The 21,422-nt window shown below is 39.3% G+C and overlaps 1 protein-coding gene across 27 annotated transcripts in view; it reads left to right on the top strand.

Annotated features, from left to right (window-relative positions):
- Positions 1-20,579, top strand: part of EMSY (EMSY transcriptional repressor, BRCA2 interacting) — a 97,793-nt gene extending 77,214 nt beyond the window's left edge. For 23 of the 27 annotated variants that reach the window (XM_026518137.4, XM_048217105.2, XM_026518138.4 and 20 more), the window contains 3 exons: positions 1,062-1,625; positions 2,608-3,108; positions 7,131-20,579. In XM_026518137.4, coding sequence (XP_026373922.1) covers positions 1,062-1,625; positions 2,608-3,108; positions 7,131-7,325 — 1,260 coding nt within the window. In that variant the 3' untranslated portion in view covers positions 7,326-20,579. The remainder of the gene's footprint in view (positions 1-1,061; positions 1,626-2,607; positions 3,109-7,130) is intronic. The other 4 variants (XM_048217112.2, XM_026518140.4, XM_057316602.1 and 1 more) reach the window with 1 other exon arrangement.
- The last annotated feature ends 843 nt before the right edge of the window (positions 20,580-21,422 follow it).

Genomic DNA, 21,422 nt, shown 5'->3' with positions numbered 1-21,422 from the left:
GACTAACCTGAATGGCAATAAAGAAATTGTTGCATGAAAAACCTGTATGTGTAAGGTCATTACGAGATAGGGAGGGTTTCGATTGAATCTCAAAGCTTTAAAGTTTAGAATGAAGGAATAGTATGACAAGGAAGTGGGAAGGATGGGGTTGAGGTAGATTTTGTGTCCCTGAGGAAAGCCAGGTGCCCAAAGTTTAGCTAAGTATCAGATCTCAGCCTGGATGCTGGCAGGTCCTGACGTTGAGCTTTCTCAGGACCCCCAGAGAGGTCAAACAGGCTGGCCCTAGCCGTGTCCCTCAAGATCAATGCCTCCTCCCATCACTGTTATAACCGACACAGAGCAATATCCCTTCCACGGACAGGAGTGCTCTCGTCCCCTCCCCAGTCTCCTTCCCTCCTGGCAGCCGAGTCTCTGGGAAACTGTTGCTCGGTGGGCCCAGAATATGACCAAAGGGGCGAGGACGGCTAGTGCAGAGCGTTGTTCACACAGGCCTTGGTGAAGCCCGATGAACCATTTCCACTCCGAGCAGAGAGGCCCTTTGTGGGGACCCAGATGGGCATGTCCCTCAGACAGTGACTCCTCCCTTCACGACAGCATTGGACATACACACGGCCAACATGGGCTTCTCTGAACCTTGGCTTTTCTCTGGTCACCTCATTCCTGGGTTGCTGCGCTCTTTTCTTTGGATGAGTCAGTATCTCTGATGACCAGGCAAGAGAGCTGTGTCCTGAGCCAGGGAGCCTTTTCCTTTTCTGTGTTGAGCTGTGCTTGCAGGGAAACCTTATTCCTCCTACCTATACATTCTGGGCCCTCGAGGACTTTTCTTACAGAAGTGGGTGGACCAGTTTTTGCAGTACTTAATGTCTAAGAGTTGAAATTACAAGAGTCTCAATCTAAAGGCCCGTTTAGATTTAGAAAACTTGAGTTTCTTGGTCTTTTAGGCTCTTCCTTCTGAAAATTTTTGAATGAATCTCATAACCAAGTCTTTTCCAGTGTGAGGAAAATGTAGCAATATAGGTGTTTTTCTTATTTCATTCTTACTTTGTGCCTTTTTTACTTAGGCATTAAGCAGTCACACCGCTTTTACCAAACACAGCGAGGAGCTTGGAACTGAGGAGGGCGAGGTTGAAGAGATGGACACTTTAGACCCTCAGACAGGTCTGTTTTACCGATCTGCCCTGACTCAGTCACAGTCAGCTAAGCAGCAGAAACTTAGCCAGCCCCAGCTGGAGCAGACTCAGCTGCAAGTGAAAACTCTGCAGTGCTTCCAGACTAAACAGAAGCAGACCATCCACCTGCAGGCAGACCAGCTCCAGCACAAACTCCCGCAGATGCCCCAGCTTTCCATCAGGCATCAGAAACTCACCCCTCTCCAGCAAGAACAAGCACAGCCCAAGCCAGATGTACAGCACACACAGCATCCTATGGTGGCCAAAGACAGGCAGCTTCCTACCTTAATGGCACAGCCCCCGCAAACTGTAGTACAGGTGCTCGCAGTGAAAACCACGCAGCAGCTCCCTAAACTGCAGCAGGCTCCGAACCAACCAAAAATCTACGTGCAACCCCAAACCCCCCAGAGCCAAATGCCGCTCCCAGCCGCCTCAGAGAAACAGCCGGCAAGCCAGGTAACGGAATATTGGTAGCATGCAAAGTTAAACTTCTCTGTTCACGGAAAAAATGAGACCATCACGACCCTATCGTGATTAGCAGTGCTTTCTCCTGGCAAGAGGAAACTCAAAAGCCTCATTTATGCTGGTATTACTTTACCCCATCAGAAGGTTGACATTAGGGAAGAAATGCACGCATTAATATAGGAAGAAAAAAAAAAACATAGCACGCAGAACTTGATTTTCCAGGCAGTTTTTAATGAAATCACTTCAGCATTGATCAGCAGTGCATAGAAGCAAGATCCCTAAATTATTTGTATTTTTAAGGTATGCAGTATTTTTTTTCCCATGCTTGTAAGTTCTCATATCTATGGCAGTAATGCTAAGTAAACTACAATCTTTTAAGGAGCTTCATTGAACATCTTCCTTTGTAGTTTACATCATCATCATCTAGTTAATAAATTTACCTTCTAGATTTATCTTCTAGATTGCAGAGGAATTATCTGGATATTCGAAAGAAAAATTATATTAGGGAAAACCAGTGGCTTTGCAGTGATGTATATGTGTGTATGTGTGTATTATAAATACATATATAGAGAATATATTTGTATAGATGTATTTTGAAGCAAGAAATTGAAAATCCTACTTTTTATTTTTAAAAACTGAAGATGATGCAAATAATTTGGGAACGGGTTGAAGGTACACTGTGTGGGGATATAAATCCCAAAGGAAAACAAGGCTGCTGTGATTTTTTTTTCCTTTACTGCTATGAACCTTGGCTGGCTAGATGAAGGTTCTTTTTACCCCTCCTCTTTCCCTAGGTTTCTTAAAAATAACCAGATACTTTCCCATCGAGCCCTCTTTTAAAACACCAAGCTTCATTCAGAATGTCTTCCTAGTGTACCGCACGAATGTTTCTTTTGCCATATTATCTGGGGTGTTGGATAGGTTTTCTCAAAGAGATGTAGCTATAACACACACAACCCCAATTTGTTTTCAGGTGGAGCAGCCAATTATAACCCAAGGATCCTCTGTTACAAAGATAACTTTTGAGGGGCGCCAGCCTCCCACAGTTACAAAGATAACTGGTGGCAGTTCTGTGCCTAAGCTGACATCACCAGTTACAAGCATATCTCCCATTCAGGCCTCTGAGAAGACAGCAGTGTCAGACATTTTGAAAATGTCTTTGATGGAAGCTCAGATTGATACAAATGTAGAGCATGTGGTAGTGGATCCCCCAAAGAAGGCTCTTGCCACTAGTATGCTCACTGGTGAAGCAGGATCATTACCCTCCACCCACGTGGTGGTGGCAGGCTTGGCGAATTCCACTCCCCAGCAACAGAAATGTAGAGAGTCCTGTTCAAGTCCATCTGCTGCTGGCCCTCCCTTAACGACAAGGAAAATCGATGCACCAGGAGTGCCTACGACAGGCCAGTTCATGCGTATTCAGAATGTAGGCCAAAAGAAAGCTGAAGAGAGCCCAGCAGAAATTATCATCCAGGTAAGAATTGGAAGGAACATGAGAAGTATTGGGCATCTTGGGGGTTGTGGGTTTGGCGTGATTGGGCATGTCTCAGGAAGAGTCAAGCCAAGATGGCAAAAGATATAGCGATTATTTTTGAGATGGCTTTTGAAAAATTTGGTTTAATACCTATTGCAAATATACAAATTTATATTTTCTGGAAGAGAATCCTAGAAAATGGGTGGATGTTAACACACAGCACCCCTTAGAGGCAATCAAGAGCCCCGAGCCCATATGTCAGCTCAATTTATAGATACAGGACATGCTTGCCAGTGTTAACTCAGTAAGTCAACCCAGAAAATCAGCAGCTGGATGGGGTCACACTCCCCGGTCTTTGCTCAAAAACTCCTGGGATATAATTGGATTGCACTTTTACTTCAAGTTAATTTCAGGGACCCTTGCCTTAGAAAAACACAGTTCTTTATCTTGATCTAAATTTATGGTTTTCAGGACAATTAAATCTTAATTAACTGCAGTATCTGGAGAAACATGTTGTAAGAAATGTTTCTACATAATTTAATTTTATATTTAATTTGGGATTAACCATAAAGCTTTGCTTTTTATTTCAATCATTGTTGAAAAATCTTGTTATGGTTACTGTCCTGCCTTGGTAAGTACAGGCTAGTGAACATAATGAATTATTCATTGGCAGTAGATCCTCTATGCCTCACCTTCCCTTCATTCTAAAACTCATCTGTCATCATGCATAATAGATCAAGACCAAAGAATTACTGAGTCCAAACTAGCCTTTAGGAGTTGTGTTTTCTCCTTGCAGTGTTTCAGGTTGTTTTCTTGACACTTGTCATTTTTTTGGCTATGCTGATAGATAGATGGCTTGGAAGGTTATCAGAACAGCACATTTTAGTTAATGGAGAATTTGGATTCATTGAAATGTGGATAATTAGGGTTTACCATAGATTCACTGTTATGTGACTTGGAAGTTTCTGCGGTAAACTTTCCCTTTTCCATGATGCCAGGCTATGAGAGAATGCAAATTGACCAATATTCAGCCAAATATGATATAATAAGTATGGGGAAAATGCTGAAAGGCAAATAGAACTGACCATTGAATTGTTAAATGATTTGTTCCTCTGTAAAAATAATTATTAGCGAATTAAGTAATTCTTAACAGAGGGATTCGTTGGTGTCCCCCGCCAACCCCCCAAAGAGGTGGAAAAGGAATGGTTCCTAGCTTTGCCACTCACTGTGTGACTTTAGGCAGGGCTGTTTAACCTCACTCTGCTTTAGTTTCCTCATCAGTAAAATGGGAATAAGGAATGCCTACTTTACATGATTGATGGGAGGCTTACACAAAATTGAGATGAAGCACCTAGCACAGTACCTGGCTCTTGGTGATTGCCCAGTGAATGGTAGCTGTTAACTAGTTTACTAAAATTTACTGTGGCTCCTGAGAGTTTAAATTGGTATACTCACTAAACTGGAAATAATTTGGGATAGCTTTGAAAATTATTTTCTGCACTTTATGAACAGGGCTGAAAATTACTTTACTTCCTGTATCAAGGATAGTAGCTAATGAGTCGGCTCTCTACAGAACACACAACTAACTTTCCGGTGTATACTATGTGCTAGATGGCCATGTCAGAGGCAAGGACAGTGTGGTGGTTAGGAACTGAGCCTTCAGAGTCAGAAACATCTGGATTTGAGTCTCACCTGTATTCCTCCTTCCCAGCCTTGTGGTTTGGAGCAGCAGAGTTCACCTCTGCACCTCCATTTCATTCCCTGTGAAATGGAGACCATAATGGTTGCCTCACAGGGTTGTTTTGAGGATTTCATGGGAAGCTGTATGGAATATAGCTAGTTAAGTGTCTGACACAGAGGAACACTCAGTAACTATAGCTCTTGTTACAGTCATCATGAATATATTGTTAGCATATTTTCAGATCTTACTAGTTACACTTAGCTTTGACAGGAAGTACTGATTTTACGGATTCAGTAAAACAGTATGGGGATGAAGGCAAGAAGGTTGCAGAAGTGCTTTGATTCCTTGAAAAATGTTTTAAAAGACTTCAACATGTTTAATAATAAATGCTTTGAATGAAAAGCATTGTTCTTGTAGACAGATAATCTTTATTTCATTCATTTGTTCGTTCATTCATTCATACCACATGTATTATTTAACCTCTGTTCTAGGCGCTGTGCTAGGTGCAGACTAGAAGTGTAAACAAAACAAATATATCTTCTGTTCTGAAGGAGTCTATATATGTGGAACTCATAGAATTTTAGAACCTCGAGGATCTTTAGAGTATATCTTCTCTATCTTATTTTACATGAGATTAAAGCTCAATGAGGTGAAATGACTTGTTCGGAGGTCCACAGCAAGTCTGAGCCAGAGTTGAACTAGAATCCAGGTCTCCTGACCCCTCCTGAGACTTTTTCACAGTGATCAGCTGTATGAAACAGAGTGGGGGAAAACAACAGAGAACTGCACTACTCTAGATTTCAGTGCCGTGGCATCTTGCAATATTTTCTTTATAGTGTTAAAATCATATTTATAGCCCTCTCCCCATCCCCCCCCCCCACTGGCAGTAGAAGACCGCTTTGGTCAGGTGTATTTGCTAATACTCAATTTTGCCCTAGGACTTTCAATGTTAAAGGTAGGTGAATCCATTTGGCAAGTGTTTATTGAGCATCTAATGCGTGACATGCCCTGTTCAGAGCTCTGGGCATCTAGCAATGAAAAAAGATAATCAAGATCTGTGCTCTGATACTCTCATGGAGCTTACATTCTAAGGGTGAGAAAAAAAATTTCACAAACGTGATAAATGCAGTGAAGAAAAAGTAACAATGTAATAGAGGTAGGGGTGGGACCTACCCAGTGATCTAGTTTCATGGTCATAGAAGGAAGGCTTCTCGAAACGTTTTACTCTAAGCATTTGAGCTAAGATGCAGATGACAGGATGGAACCAACCGTGCAGGGATTTGGAGCAAAAGTATTCCAGGCAGAGGGGAAGAACTAGTGCAAAGGTCCAGGGTAACAGTGTGTTTGGCATAAGCCTGGAGCCATGATAAGAAGTTTGATTTTATAATTACTATAGGAAACAGTTGTAGAACTTTAAGCAGGGGTGTGATGTGAATGGATAGACCTTTTAGAGAAGTGTCTGATAAAGATGAGAAAGAAGAACCTGACAAGGCAATATGGCCATAATATGTGTTTGTCTACTCGTATTTTTATTGTTTTTTTTTTATTTTTTAAAGATTTTATTTATTTATTCGACAGAGATAGAGACAGCCAGCGAGAGAGGGAACACAAGCAGGGGGAGTGGGAGAGGAAGAAGCAGGCTCATAGCAGAAGAACCTGATGTGGGGCTCGATCCCAGATCGCCAGGATCACGCCCTGAGCCGAAGGCAGACGCTTAATCGCTGTGCCACCCAGGCGCCCCGTATTTTTATTGTTTTTAAAAACAGTTTTGTCCTCTTAAGAAAGTATCAGTATGTGACCCAAATAAATAACTTCCCCTTTGAACTACCATGGGGTTACTGACGGGTTTAAAATATATTGTGGTGTCAGCAAATTAATCATGTATCTTGCAGATAATAATGATTGAAATCTGACTACATTCACATTTAAAATTTGTTTAATGGTCAAATGAAAATGTCCTTTAAAGTCTCTCTCTTGAATTAGGCACAGACTTCAGCCTCCCTTACTAGAAGAGGTGCCATCAGGAAGTGGAAAGATCACTTTAAGTTGTTAGAAGACTTGAGCTTGAATCCTCGGACTTTAACTTTGACCAGCTGTGTGACCTTGATTAAGTCACTTACCCTCTTAGTTTCCTCATTTGTAAAATGGGAGTAACATTTTTCTCATACTGTTGTTATGGGGATTTAGCAGAATATCATGTGTGAAAGCACCTAGCACAGTGCCTGGCGTGTAGGAGTTGTCCAATGACTGTCAGTTTCCTTGTTTCTTTTCTTAGTGTTGGGGAAATCCTCTTGTTTCTTTTTCTTACCATAAAGCCTCTCTCCTGTGTCTTCTCTTCCAGGCCATTCCCCAGTACGCTATTCCTTGTCACTCCAGTTCCAACGTGGTCGTAGAGCCCAGTGGGCTTCTTGAGCTAAACAACTTCACTAGCCAGCAGTTGGATGATGATGAGACAGCAATGGAGCAAGACATAGACAGTAGCACAGAGGACGGAACCGAGCCTAGCCCCTCTCAGAGTTCTGCCGAACGGTCCTAAGTGTTTTGGAAACAGGAGTGCACTTTAAAACCTACTTGGTTACCAAGTGTCCAGGGAAGCCCTTGATTTTTGATGTCTAAAGAGAGCACTTTGCCCATGCTTAGGCTGTGGACCCCAGAATCGCAGTGTTTCAACAAGAACTGCTGCAGGAGCAGCATTTTAAAACAAGATAAAACTCACAGGGGAATGTACTTTTTTTTTTTTTAAAAAAAAGGAAAAAAAGAAAAAAAAAAAGAAAGAAAGAAAAAAGAAAAAGATGCACATCTGCAGTGACAGAAGACCTGATATTCTTTCTCTGTTGGACCACGGCTGATGGAAAAGTATGTCATGCAGTGGAAAGACTTTTCCTGTGAATGTTCCTCAACTGGTTTCTACTGAGCAAAACACCATCAGAAAAGGAGAATGTGAATAGTTTGTATTTTGAAATGGTGTGTCAGGAGCAGTTTTTTAAAAAACCTTGTATGTTTTTGAAAATCCCTGGAAGTGTTGAATTGGTTAACATTTTACATTTGCTCAGTTTATAGTTTATAAAATAACTAGAAAAATACTGGCATTAAAGAATCCTTGTTAGATGGTGGAAATCAGATCCCTAACCCGTGGGAAGTGCTTTTTGGGTGGCTTGTACATTCTCATCAATTGTATGCTAATTTATTGTGTTGTTGTTCCTTTGTGCTCTAGGCAGCACACTTGCCTTCTATTTATTTAAATGTAAACATTTCAAAGCAGGCCATATTCTTTCTGACAGATTTCCTGTAAACCAGGATTGCCTGCCCTTTCCACCTCCCACCCCTCCCTGCTCCTTTAAGAAAACTTAAGAGAAAAATGTTTCTTTGTGAAGGAGAGGAAAAGAAACATTTTCGGGCCCAAAGGAAATGTTCAGCTGTGTTCAGGAAAAATTATTCATGTAATGCTATCTTAACATTGAAATTGCACATTCATGTTGGACTGAGACTTTGAAGATAACTTTTACATACTTTTGTTTAACCCCCTTTGAAATGTATAGAAATTCATTTACAGTTCTAAATGTAATGTTTTTAGTCATTCTGCCTTTTTAGGACACAGTTTGTTTAAGCAATATGTTTGGGGCTTGTGATCACGACATGTCTGTCACAAGTAGATGAGGGGTAAGAGGGTGGGAGGGTAACGGTCAGTTTCGACAAGTTGTGGCAAAGGAAGCAATTCTTTTCATTTTTAAAAAAATGTAAATAGAAAAGTTTTTAACGGTTTTATATAGATTTCACTATAAATAAGCATTTTAAGACTGACAAATGTTGAACTGTACATACATATATCAGCATAACTGCCCAATGTTTTGGTGCTGAAGTACTGTAAGTAGATTTCATCAACAGTCTCCTAATTTTTGCATCTATATCTAGAAAAAAAACTGTGATACTATAATTAATAAATTCCCACTAGAGTGACACTGAAGATTTAAACACAAGCATTTATGAGATGCACTGACCTCTGTTAGTCGCCATCATTTCTCCTGAGCGATAACGACTTACCCATAGGTGGGGCTGTTGGATTTTATTTTATTGTACAAATTCATGTTTAAAAGACTTTGTGATTGTTTCTGGTTAAGTAACTTTTTAACCTCTCCAGTCATAGGCTTCTTTGAAAATCTGATCACACTATGAACTCTCCCCAAAAAGACACACATGCCAATATACATGTTAGATTTTACAAACAATCTTAGGGGTTTGTGGGCCCCTAAGCCTAACCATGTATTCAAGGTTAAGCCCTCTGTTATGGTCAGTCCATTACTTACAGATGTAAGTTTTTACAAAATAAAAGATCTTTTAAATATTCATGGGTCAGGTAACAAGAGCAAACTTGAATAAAGTTATTATGTTCTATTTCCACATACTCTGACAGCATAGCATACCTGTGTCCCTTTGAGAATTTAGCCTTAATATGTTTTCAGCAACTGGAATGGCAGATGAAACTCCACAAGCTTTACTTTTAAAAATTAGTGTGTATATATTAACAAATTATCAAGTGAGGGATTTAACATTTTTCTTTTCTTTCAAAGGTATTACTTTCAAGGAGAGCATGAATTCTTTTGTTTATTCAACAAATATTATTTAAACATCTTCTACGTGTCAGGTACTGTTCTAAGCACCAGGGATTCCACAGTAAATAAACAGAAAATCCAACCCTTACAGAGTTTACAAACAGAGCTTCCTGCTGATGGAATGGATGCCAGGGCCGAAGGAAGGAGGAAACATGAGTGAGTGACTCTTAGGTTTCTTGATTAAGTGGATGGATGGTGATGCTGTATATGGATCTCCAGGTATCCTTTTACTGAAAGTCTTAGCATTAGATCTATTTGTATTTCGTATAAGTCCGTAAATTAAATGTAATTTTAAGTCAGTCCTTATGAAAGATATTCAGAGATTATGCTGCAAATATTACAGAATTTAAATTAGAGTCCTAACAACTGTTAGAAGCAGTGATAAGGAAAATCCATTTGGTTTAAAGTAAACTTTGATAAAGGCTTTGTATTGCAGAATGCAGTTTATGCTGAACTTAGAGAACTTAAAAAATGTTTATTGAAATTCACATGCCGTACAATTCACCCATTTAAAGTGTACAGTTCAGTGGTTTTCACTATATTTACAGAGTTGGGCAGCCATCACTACAGCCAATTTTAGAACATTTGCATAACCCTAAAAAGAAACCCTGTACCCCTTAGCTGTTACCCTTGAAACTCACCCCACCACCCCATCCCTAGGCAACCACTAAATTGCTTTCTGTCTCTATGGATTTGCCTATTCTGGACATTTCATATAAATGGAATCATACAATATGTGGTCTTCCGTGACTGGCTTCTTTCATTTGGCATAGTATTTTCAAGGTTGTAGCATGTTTCAGTCCTTCAGTCCTTTTTATGGTTCAGTAATATTCCATTGCATGGATATACCGCCTTTTATTTATCCATTCATTGGTTGATGGACATTGGGGTTGTTTCTACATTTGGCTATTATGAATAATGCTGCTGTGAACATTTGTGTACAGTTTTTATATATGTTTTCAGTTCTCTTTGGTATATATCTAGGAGTGTAATTGCTGGGTCCTACAGTTATGTTTAATGATTTGAGAAAATACCAAACTCTTTTCTACAGTGACTGCACATCTTACAGCAGTATAGGACAGTTCCACTCTTTCTGTGTCTTCACCAGTGCTTGTTATTATTTGTTTTTTGTTTTTATTATTTTTAAAAATTATATCCATCTTAGTGTGTGAAGTGGTACCTCATTGTGGTTCTGATTTACATTTCCCTGATGGCTGATGATAAGAATCTTTTCATCTGCTTATTGGCCATTCATAGATCTTTGGAGAAATGTCCTTTACCCATTTTTAAATTGAATGATTTTCTGTTTTATTATTTAAATTGAGAACTTTCAAAGTACAGGCAATAATACCACTCTTAAAAGTAACCTGTTCTCTAGTAATTAAATCATCACCCTTAAAACCTTAATCACGTTTTACTTCTTCCTCTCTAATGTAACAAATTGCTTAACATTCTTAGAACTGTGTAGATCTTTATAATTGAAAACACTTTTAAATACATTTCTTTGTGAGGTTCTCTCAATGACCTGCTAGGATAGAAGACATAGTACAAAGGAGATAGTGGCCAAGTGGTCTGGATTTGAGCCCCAGGCTCCTCTGTTAAAGGATCATATGAACTTGAGCAAGTCCCATTTCTCGTAATACCAAGCGTTTCTGACCCCCATGGGATTATTGTGAAGACTGGATGAGATAGTGCATGTAAAAATGTCAGGCACAAAGTTAGGTGCTGTATTTTTTAAGTCTAGTGTTTATACCACTCCCACTTGATAAGTAGAAAACGAGGGCTCAGAGACCCAATGAAATACCGAAACGCATAGATTATATGCTCATAAGCATCATGCTGATCCCCAAGTTGCTACTTTCTATATAGGAATGTGTGTGTGCCACCAAACACGGGATTGGCCTTTGGAAAGACAGAGGAACTTGATGTTGCCCAATAACATAATGGTCTTTGTTGGTCTTAGGTGCCTTCACACAGAGGTGCTCACACACAAGATTGTTTTTTGAGTTCAATTATGTGTCACGAATCCCAGATAAAAGGAAGTAGAGTGAGAAAGCACCATATAAGCAAGGCCTTTCCAAGAAAAGAGAGTGAGAAAACAGTCTGCGGCCTCTGCTTACAGGTTTATGTCTTTAAGTAAGTGAGGCTTGATGACCTATATATTGAAAAAAGGATTGAAACACCATAGGATCAGATTTGTACTTGTGAGAAGTCTTGCTCTGCTTTCTTACCTCTTCCTTGCTCACACAGACTGTAACTGAAAACATGGCATTTACTTAAGAAAGAAAGAAAAAAAAAGGCTAGGTTTGAATCCTGACAAGCCATGTAGTCTTGGACAAGCTCTTAGAGACTTTGGATAGCGCAAGATGGAATGGTTTGTATTACTATGTTATCTAATTCACACTTTTAAATGTCCTGGCTTTTTCTTTTCCTTCCAACAGATAGGTATTGGGCATTTTCTATGTGCAGTAGTTGGGGATAAACAAGCCCCTGCCCTCATGGAACTTCAGCCTAGAAGGAGATACATGAATCAAAGATCGCAACTAAATATATTCATTGCTAAGTGCTATGATGGAAAAATAAGTAGTGCCATGGTAGTGTATAAGAGGTTGGGGAGTTTTGCTCAGAAAGGAATCCTTAATCTGAAGGAAGATGATTTAACTAGGCGAAAAGGATGGGCGACAGCTGTCCATAGCAGCTATGAAAGCCCTATGGTAGGAGGGGTTTGGGAGAGGGGAATTTGAGTAGACCAGTGTGGCAGCAACAGAGCGAGTGAAGGCAGCAAGCCTGGGAGCAGAAAGTAGAGACAGACCTATATGTGGATCTTGTAGGTTATGATAAAGGTTTGAGGTTTTATTCTTAGAACAACAAGAAGTCACTGAAAAGTTTTAAGCCATTGAACCTGGCAAAATGAATTAATACATATACAAAATAATTTGGAGTTACATTAGTTCATTAGAACAGAAAAATATATTTGACCTTTCTTTTTTTGATGCCAGTCTCATCTCCTTATGTCCTTTTCTCAAAGGTCTTCACTGGTTCCCCAATACTGTAGTATGAGTCTGGCATTCAAGGGTCTTAGCCAAAGCTTCAGTCTACATCTCTAGATTCATAACGCATTTCACTACCCCAACCTACTGCCTGTCTCCCCCATCACACGTGCAGTTCATGCTCTGTATTTGAAAGACTCACTCATTCCTCAAAGCCTAGCTTGAAAACCACATCCTTCACCAACACTGCCCAGATGTGTTCAAGGGGAACTCATCCCACCCTGCTGCTGGGTTCCTCTAGCATTTGGGGAGAAGTACATGTTTACTTAGCACTTACAATGGGTTATCTGCTGTGAATTATTTGCAGTTTCTCACAGTGTGCCTCTGGGAGAGTCCTCGAAATACAGTATTCTAAGGAGTCATTCTAAATTCTTTCAGCCTCAAGTAAGCGGTGCTGAGCTTTCTGGATTTTTTTTCTCTTCCCTTGAATATCAAGGCTTGGTATTTAAGTTTGTTAGAAAGAGTTTAGTGAGATCATTGATAATCTTGATTAAGATTCACCCTCATATTCAAGTCAGTAGCATCCTGTTTGGTTCTCCACAGGATCAACTGCTATTTCCGTGCATGGTAGAGTTCACCAGGGTCTATCATCTGTGCTATAATTTTGACCTCTACCATATATGGATTAATTAATTAAATCATTGAATAAATATTGAGCAGTTATTATGACCCAGGCACTGTTCTAGCCACTAGGGATATAGCAGTGAACAAAATAATGGAAAAATAAAACAACCTGTGCTATGTAGCTTACATTCTAAATGGGCTATAAATATAAATTAAAAATAAATGGTATCTTATGATAATTAGAACAAAAAAGTGGGGAAGGATAATATGAAATTCTAGGATCTGTGGGTATTAAATGTTACATGGAATAGACAGGGAAGTTCTCACTGAGAAGTTGAATTTGAAAAAACCTGCAGGTAGTGAGGGAATCAGCCAGGCTGATGTCTGCAGAAAGAGTGTTCAGTGTGGAGGGGACAGCAAGTACAAAGGCCCTGAGATCTGTGCCTGGCATATTCAAAGAATAGGAAAAAGAAGAAAGAAAAGAAAGAAAAATAGTGAGATAGGGTCAGATGAATGGGGAGGGAGGGCGTGGTAACATTTAAGGTCAGAGAGAGAACTGGAAGCTATTCCTCCTGAGTGTTTTTATTATGAAAGAGTGTTGGATTTTGTGAAATGCTTTTTGTGCATCAATTGAAGTGATTGTGTGGGTTTTTCCCCTTGTTCTATAAAATGTAAATTGATTGACTTTCTTATGTTGAACCACTCTTACATTAAATTCCTTTTATAAGTCCCACTTGGTTACAGTATATAATCCTTTTAATGTGACGTTGTATTCAATTTGCTAGTGTTTTGTTAAGGATTCTTGTATCTATGTTCATGAGGAATATTGGTCTGTAATTTTCTGGTAATGTCTTTAGCTGCCTTTGGTATTAGGGTAATGCTTCATAAAATGAGTTAAGAAGTGTTCCCTCTTATTTTTTGGAAGAGATTGAGAAGGATTAGTTTTAATTCTTTAAATGTTTGGTTAGAATTCACTAGTGAAGCCATCTAGTCCTTGACTTTTCTTTGTTGAGAAGTTTTTGATTATTGATTCAATTTCTTTTCTTGTTAATAGATCTGTTGAGATTTTCTATTTTTTCTTAAGTCAGTTTAGGTAACTTGGTTGTTTCTAGGAATTTGTCCATTCCATTTAGGTAATCTTATTTATTTGTTGGTGTACAGTTGTTCATAATATTCTTATAATCCTCTTATTTCTGCAAGGACAGCAATAACGTCCCCATTTTCATTTCCAATTTTAGTTATTTGTGTCTTCTTTTTTCTTTGTCAGTTCCTAAAGTGTTGTCAGTTTGATGATCTTTCCCAAAAACTGGCTTTTGGTTTCATTGATTCTATTATTTTTCTATTCTCTATTTCATTTCTCTCCATTCTGTTCTTCTATTATTTTCTTCCTTTTGCTAGCTTTGGGCTTAGTTTTTTGTTTTGTTTTGTTTTGATTTTTGTTTCTTTTTCCCCTTTCTGTTTTCTGGTTCCTCAAGGTGTAAAGTTATTGATTTGAGGTCTTTCCTTTTTTGATGTAGGCATTTACAGCTGTAAATTTCTCTCTGAGCACTGCTTTTGTTGCATTCTATAAATTTTGGTATGTTGTTGTTTGTTTTTTTCACTGATCTCAAGGTATTTTCTAGTTTCTCTTATGATTTCTTCAATCACTGGTTGTTTAAGAGGTTGTTGTTTAATTTCCACATATTGATGAAATGTCCAGTTTTCCTTCTGTTACTGATTTGTATCTTCATTCCATTGTGGATGTTCTATCTATGATTGAAAGTGGTGTACTAAAGTCCCCAGAAGTCTCCATTATTGTGAGCTGTCTATTTCTCCCTTCAGTTCTATTAATATTTGGCTTATATATTTTGGAGCTCTGTTTGGTATATGTATGTTCATAATTGTTATTTCTTGATGAATCAACGCCTTTATCAGGATATAATCCTTCTATGTGTCTTGTAACACATAATAGACTTAAAGTCTATTCCATCTGATAATAGTATAGTCACTTCAGCTCTCCTTTGGTTATCATTTGCATGGAATATATTTTTCTCTCCTTTAACTTACAACCTATATATGTCTTTGCATCTAAACCAAGTCTTTTATGGGCAACATATTTGATCATTTTTTAATCTAACCTGCCGGTCTCACCTTTGACTGGAGAATTTAATCCATTTACTTTTAATGTAATTAGTAATAAGGAAGGATTTATTTATGCCATTTGATATTTGTTTGCCAAGTCTAATACTTTTTAAAATTCCTCATTTCGGGGCGCCTGGGTGGCGCAGTCGTTAAGCGTCTGCCTTCGGCTCAGGGCGTGATCCCGGCGTTATGAGATCGAGCCCCACATCAGGCTCCTCCACTATGAGCCTCCTTCTTCCTCTCCCACTGCCCCTGCTTCTGTTCCCTCTCTCGCTGGCTGTCTCTCTCTCTTCAAATAAATTAAAAAAAAAAAAATCTTAAAATTCCTCATTTCCCCCGTTATAGCCTTCTTTTGTGTTTGATTTTTTGTATTGATATGTTCTTCCTTCTCATTCCCTTTGTGTATATTTTTTAGATATTTAGATATTTCCTTTGTGGTTAGAATGGGGATTACATTTAACATCCTAAATTTATACCTAGTTTGAATTGATACCAACTTAATTTCAATAGCATACACAACTTTGCCCCTATATAGCTTCATCCCCCCTTTATGTTGTTGTCATCACAGATTACATCTTTATACATTATGTGTCCAATAACAGATTTATAATTATTTTTATGCATTTGTCTTTTCAGTTATATAGGAAATAAAAAGTGAAGTTACAAAACAAAAATGCAATAATATTGGCTCTTATATTTTCCCATGTAGGTACCTTTACTGGAGGTCTTTATTTCTTCATATGGCTTCAACTTACTGTTGAGTGGCCTTTTGTTTCGATCTGAAGGACTCCTTTTATTTTATTTATTTATTAAACATGGGACTTGAACTCGGGACCCTGAGAGCAAGACCTGAGCTGAGATCAAAAGTCAGACAGACGCTCAATTAACTGAGCCACCCAGGCGCCCCTGAAGGACTCCTTTTAGTATTTCTTCATGGAAAGATCTAATGGTAGTGAACTCCTTGAGCTTTTGTTTATGTGGGAGTGTCTTAATTTTTCCCTCATTTTTGAATGACAGTTTTTCTGGATATTGAATTCTTGGTTGACGGTTTTTTTCCTTTTGGCACTTTATGTCATCTCACTGCCTTCCTAGGCTTCATGGTTTCTGGTGATAAATCAGCTGTTTACCTTATTGAGGGGACCTTGTACCTGAGAAGTTGCTGCCCTCTTGTTTCTTTCCAGATTTTCTTTTTGTCTTTTGACAGTTTGACTATAACGTGTCTTAGTGTAGCTCTGTAAGTTTATGCTACTTGGAGTTCATTGAACTTCTTGAATGTGTAGATTCATGTCTTTCATCAAACTTGGTAACTTTTCAGTTGTTTCTTCAGATATTCTTTCTGCCCCTTTCTCTTTTCCTCCTGGAAAATGTATATATTGAGCGCTTTGATAGTGTCCCACAGGTCCCCTAGGTTCTTTTAATTTTTCTTCCTTTTTTTTTTTTCCTTGCTGTTTCTGGATGATTCTGTAACTGGATAATTTCAGTTGTCCTATCTTCAAGTTCACTCATTCTTTCTTGTGCACGCTCAAATTTTCTGTTGAACCCTTCTGGTAAAGTTTTTTTTTTTTTTTTTTTAATTTATTTACCAACATCTCCCCATTTCTCCAGCCCCTGGCAGCCACCATTGTACACTCTTCTGTGAGTTTGACTTTTCAAGATTTCACATATAAGTGAGATCATGCAGTATTTGTCTTCTGTGTCTGACTTATTTCACTTAACATAATGTCCTCCATGTTCATCCATGTTGTTGCAAATGATAAGATTTTCTTCTTTTTTAGGGCTGAATAATATTCCATTATACACACACACACACACATATGTACACACACATCACACACATACACACACACACACACACACACACACACCACGTTTCCTTTATCCATTCATCCACTGATGGACATTTAGGTTGTTTCTATATCTTGGCCATTGTGAATAATGCTGTAATGAACATGGGAGTGCAGATAGCTCTTTGAGATACTGATTTCATTTCCTGTGAATGTGTCCAGAAGTGGTATTTTTGGATCATGTGGTAGTTCTTAATTTTTTTGAGGAACCTCTGGAGCTTTCATTTCAGTAATCATACATTTAGTATCCAGAATTTCCATTTGGTTCCTTTTATAATTTCTCTTTATTTATATTCTCATTTTGTTCTCAAATCACTTTCTATATTTCCTTTAATTCTTTGTCCATGTTATCCTTTGGCTTTTTGAACACATATAAGACAGTTATTTTAAAGTCTTTGTGTAGTAAGTCCAATGTCTGGGTTTTCTTGAGAACTGTCGATCAAGTAATTTTGTTCCTTTGAATAGGTCATATTTTTCTGTTTATGTGTATACTTTGTGATTTTTTGTTGTTGTTGTTGAAAAGTGAATATTTGAACATTATGGTGTGGTAAGTAGAAATCAGAGTTTCCCTTTCCCCCAGGGTTTGCTGGGGTTTTTTTCTTTTTTTGATTGTTAAAGGCTATAGTGGTTCATTTGTCTACTGACGTCTTCTAACTATTTGTTTTTTTTTTTTTTCCCCAGAGACTGTATTCTTTTCATGTGTGGTTACTGAAGTCTCTGTTCCTCAGCATGTGTTCAACTAGTGTTTTGACAGAGATTTTCTTGAACCACACACACACACACACATACACACACATGCACACACTCACACTTCTTGCTCTTTACAGGTTGGCCTTGTGCTGTGGTCTTTCTTCAACACTTACCCAGACTTCCACTGAGCCTAGGAACCAGCCTGAGGAGAAAGATTGAGGTCTTCTCAGTTCTTTTCTAAGCATGTATGTGGCTTTCTAAATTCCTCTTTTATATAAAGTGCTTTTGAATGCCCTAATTTCTCAAAGAAACTGTCCTTGTCTTTTCCTCCCAGGCCTTAGGTGGTCTTTCATGTCTCATCCATAATCTTTTGGTGTCTGCAGATTGTTTGTCAGCCTTACCATGTTTTCAAACAATGTATTCTGCATTTCCAGCATGGCTCAGTTAGGTGAAACAGAGATGACTGCCTTGCTTCAGTCCTTCAGATAGCCCTGAGACAGGCTGGAATAAATGTACACAAAAATTTGCAAATAAAGTGTGCTGTGTTCCTTTCAAAAGCAGGGACCAGGGCCTCACCCTGGCAACATGGGCATCCTTAAGATCGTTCCTGAGCCAGGGAGAGGGTAAGGTGAAGGCTAGTAGAAATACCACAGAGTTTTCCTATAGTTTTGTTCTGTCTCATTTTTTTTTATGTGGTAAAATATACATGAGATAAAACTTACCATTTTAACCATTTTTAAGTATAAAGTTCAGTGGTATTGTGTACATTCATATTGTACAACCATCACCACTGTTCATTTCCAGAACTTTTTCATCACCCCAAACTGAAACGCCATAGCCATTATATAATAATTCCCCTTCCCCCCTCCCCCAGCCCCTGTTAACCACCCTACACTTTCAAAGTTGCCTTTTTCTTGATTTAGCATTTGGTGTTGCTATATAAAACTTTGACTATTTTCCAGAGTTCTGACAAAACTGATTTGGTAGTTTCTGCTTGTGTTTCAGTTTCTGCGGGTAGTATAGGAGCTTGGAGCTATCTACTCTGCCATTTTGCTGACATTACTCTCAACACTACGGTTTTGTCCTGAGCAACTTGTTAGAGTAGACTAGCCATTTACTGATAGGAAAGACTGGGAAGATCTACTTTTGAAGGAGAATATCAAAGGCTTAGTTGGGGATAAATTAAATTCAGGACACCTATTAGACATCAGGTGGAGAAGTCAAGTAGGTAGGTAGAAAAGAAAAGAGCTCCAAGGGCTGATCCCTGGGTAGTCCAGCACATAGGGGTCAGGAAGATGACGCAGAACCAGAAAAGAGACTAAGGAGGAGAGACCAGAAGAATGGGAAGTAAAGCTGAAAATTTAGATTCTAGTGTCTTGGAAACATAGATGTTTATCTCGGAAACAGATAAAGCTGCTAAGTCAAGATGTGGACTCATGGAGTGAGCCATGTGAAGTCATAGGTGACATTAGAGCAATTTTGGTGGAAGTTAGGGACAAAAGCTAGAGGAGGATGTGAAGAGGGAATTAGAGACTGAGAATACCGATAATTCAATGAGTTGCTGGAAAGAGCAGTTGCTGGCAAGGCAGATGGGGTCAAGAGGTCTGTTGCTTTTTAATTTAAGGAAATGGGATTCCTATTAAGATTGATCCAGTGGAGAGGAGAAAATGCTTATAATGCGGAAGAGAGGCAAATTGCTGGTGTACTCTTGAGTAGTGGTAGGAGATGGGATTTGTGGAGGTTCTGGGTTCATCTATTATAACAGAAGAGAAAGAAGATACACAGGGACAGAAGTGGGTAGGTGGGTAGCTACATCTGCCTCAATTTTGTAATGAGTCCCAAGTTACTGTCTACAACTGTTTTCTCTTCCCTGGGGCAAAGCCCACTGCCTTGAAACATCTCTGACTGGATTTCCTGCAAGTACTCCAGCTTCAGGTTGTCCCAAATGAAGATCAACTCCCTTCTGATTCATGCTCCCTGCTGTGTTACTACCTGTCCATGGCATCCCAATCCTTGCTGAGAACAGGACAGGTCAGGTTTTGGGCTGGGGTGGAGGCCTCAACAAAAAGGCAACCCCAGAGCTGAGGCTGGAAGAAGGGTGGACTTCTTCAGTGGGCAAGAGAGTAAAATGAACGAGGCAGAGCACTCTAAGATGGGGTGTCTAGTGACTAGATGGCAGTGAACTCAGAGCAGTCACCTGGAGGCTGTTACGTGATTTAAAGAGCTATTTATTTAGAGTTTTTCTTCCTTAGCATTAGATTGTTATCCTGCTAGAAGAACCCTGACAAATCCTTTCATGCTCTGTGCCTTGCACAGGCTGTTCCTGCCTCACACACAATGCACCGACCTCTGATTATTGACCAGACCCCTTCTCTCTGCATCTCCAAGGTCACCAGGGATGCTTCCCCTGACTCTCTCCTTCTTTGCCTTCTCATCTGTATCTCCTTTATGGCTGTTCTACATCTCCTTTATGGCTCCGAATTTTTGTTCCACTGAAGTTTTGCTCTGAGAGTTGGATTCATCTTCATGGCCGTAGGAAAAAGTACTTGGTGTGGAGGAGGCATGGACAAGTGTGTTGATTGGCTGTGTAGAAAACTCCCAGACTGGCCCTGGGGCTCTGCCCACAGGTGCACACATGTTCATTAACTAAAATGCACAAGCAAATCCAGAAATAACATCCCTATTGCAGGTTGTTTTGGGATGAGGATGTTATTGTTGTGAAATGTTTGTGTATCAGCCACCCTGGACCCAGAAGACAGTGCCCATCTCTGTTGTCATTTGTTCTGTCACTTCAAAGTGCAGGAAAACCATGGGTGGTGATGTTAGAATCTTATTCAGAACCCTCAGGGAATGAGTCATTTTGTACTGACGACTTTTCCGGATTGCCACAGTTCAAATAAATTAAGCAACAGGACATTGTTGTTGTTGTTGTTAATTTTAACCATTTTAGATGGTGAACTTCAGAAATGCATTATCATACTTTTCTGAATATGATTCTACCCACTCTTTATTTCTTCAGAATCATTATCATGAACACAGTTATAATTTTCCGTCTCAGCTATAAGAATACAGAGCCTCGCTGAAGGAGTAAGGAGAGGGGTAACTTGGGCTCAGTCTCTCCCTGGAGCAGACCCAGACTAGAATCCAAAATCTAAGGTGAAGGCAGCTGAGCTGCCCCAGAAAGCGGAGGGCTACGTGAAGGAGAAGAAGCAGAGCTTGACCCCCGTGATAACCAGTGAATCTGCCTTAGTGTGCATTTGAACCACCTGAGGAACTTGTTAAAAATGCAGTTTCTCATTCAGTAGATTTGGATTCAGTTCTAGCCTGCGATCTGAATTCTGCATTTTAAACAAGATTTCACGCAACTTCAGTGGTGCTGGACCACAGACCACACTTTCAATATCAAGTCTTTATTTGATCTTCCTGAGATTTTCTTGTGACATAAATTAGTGGGTTTTATTGGGAAACTTATCTTTAGCGACTCTTTGGGGCATCTTACAAGTACCAGGTGCCTCTGGTGGTAATAATTCCTCCATGTGCACAGTGCTCTAAGATTTATACAGTGGTCTCAAGTTCCCTATTTCTCTTCACGTTTTCACAGTAGTCCTGCGAGGTAAGTTGGCACTGTTTTACCAACTGGGAAACCAATTTCTGACATCACACAGCTCAGTAATGGGCAGAACCAAGGCTCATAGCTCCATGTTTAGTGCTATTTTCACTACTTCTTGCTGCCTCCACCACACCTGTGGTGTGT

The sequence above is a fragment of the Ursus arctos genome, unplaced genomic scaffold, assembly GCF_023065955.2.
Source record: "Ursus arctos isolate Adak ecotype North America unplaced genomic scaffold, UrsArc2.0 scaffold_22, whole genome shotgun sequence".
Taxonomy (NCBI): Eukaryota; Metazoa; Chordata; class Mammalia; order Carnivora; family Ursidae; genus Ursus; species Ursus arctos.
Note: the sequence above shows the minus strand (reverse complement) of the source record. Positions and strands in the feature narration are given on the sequence as shown.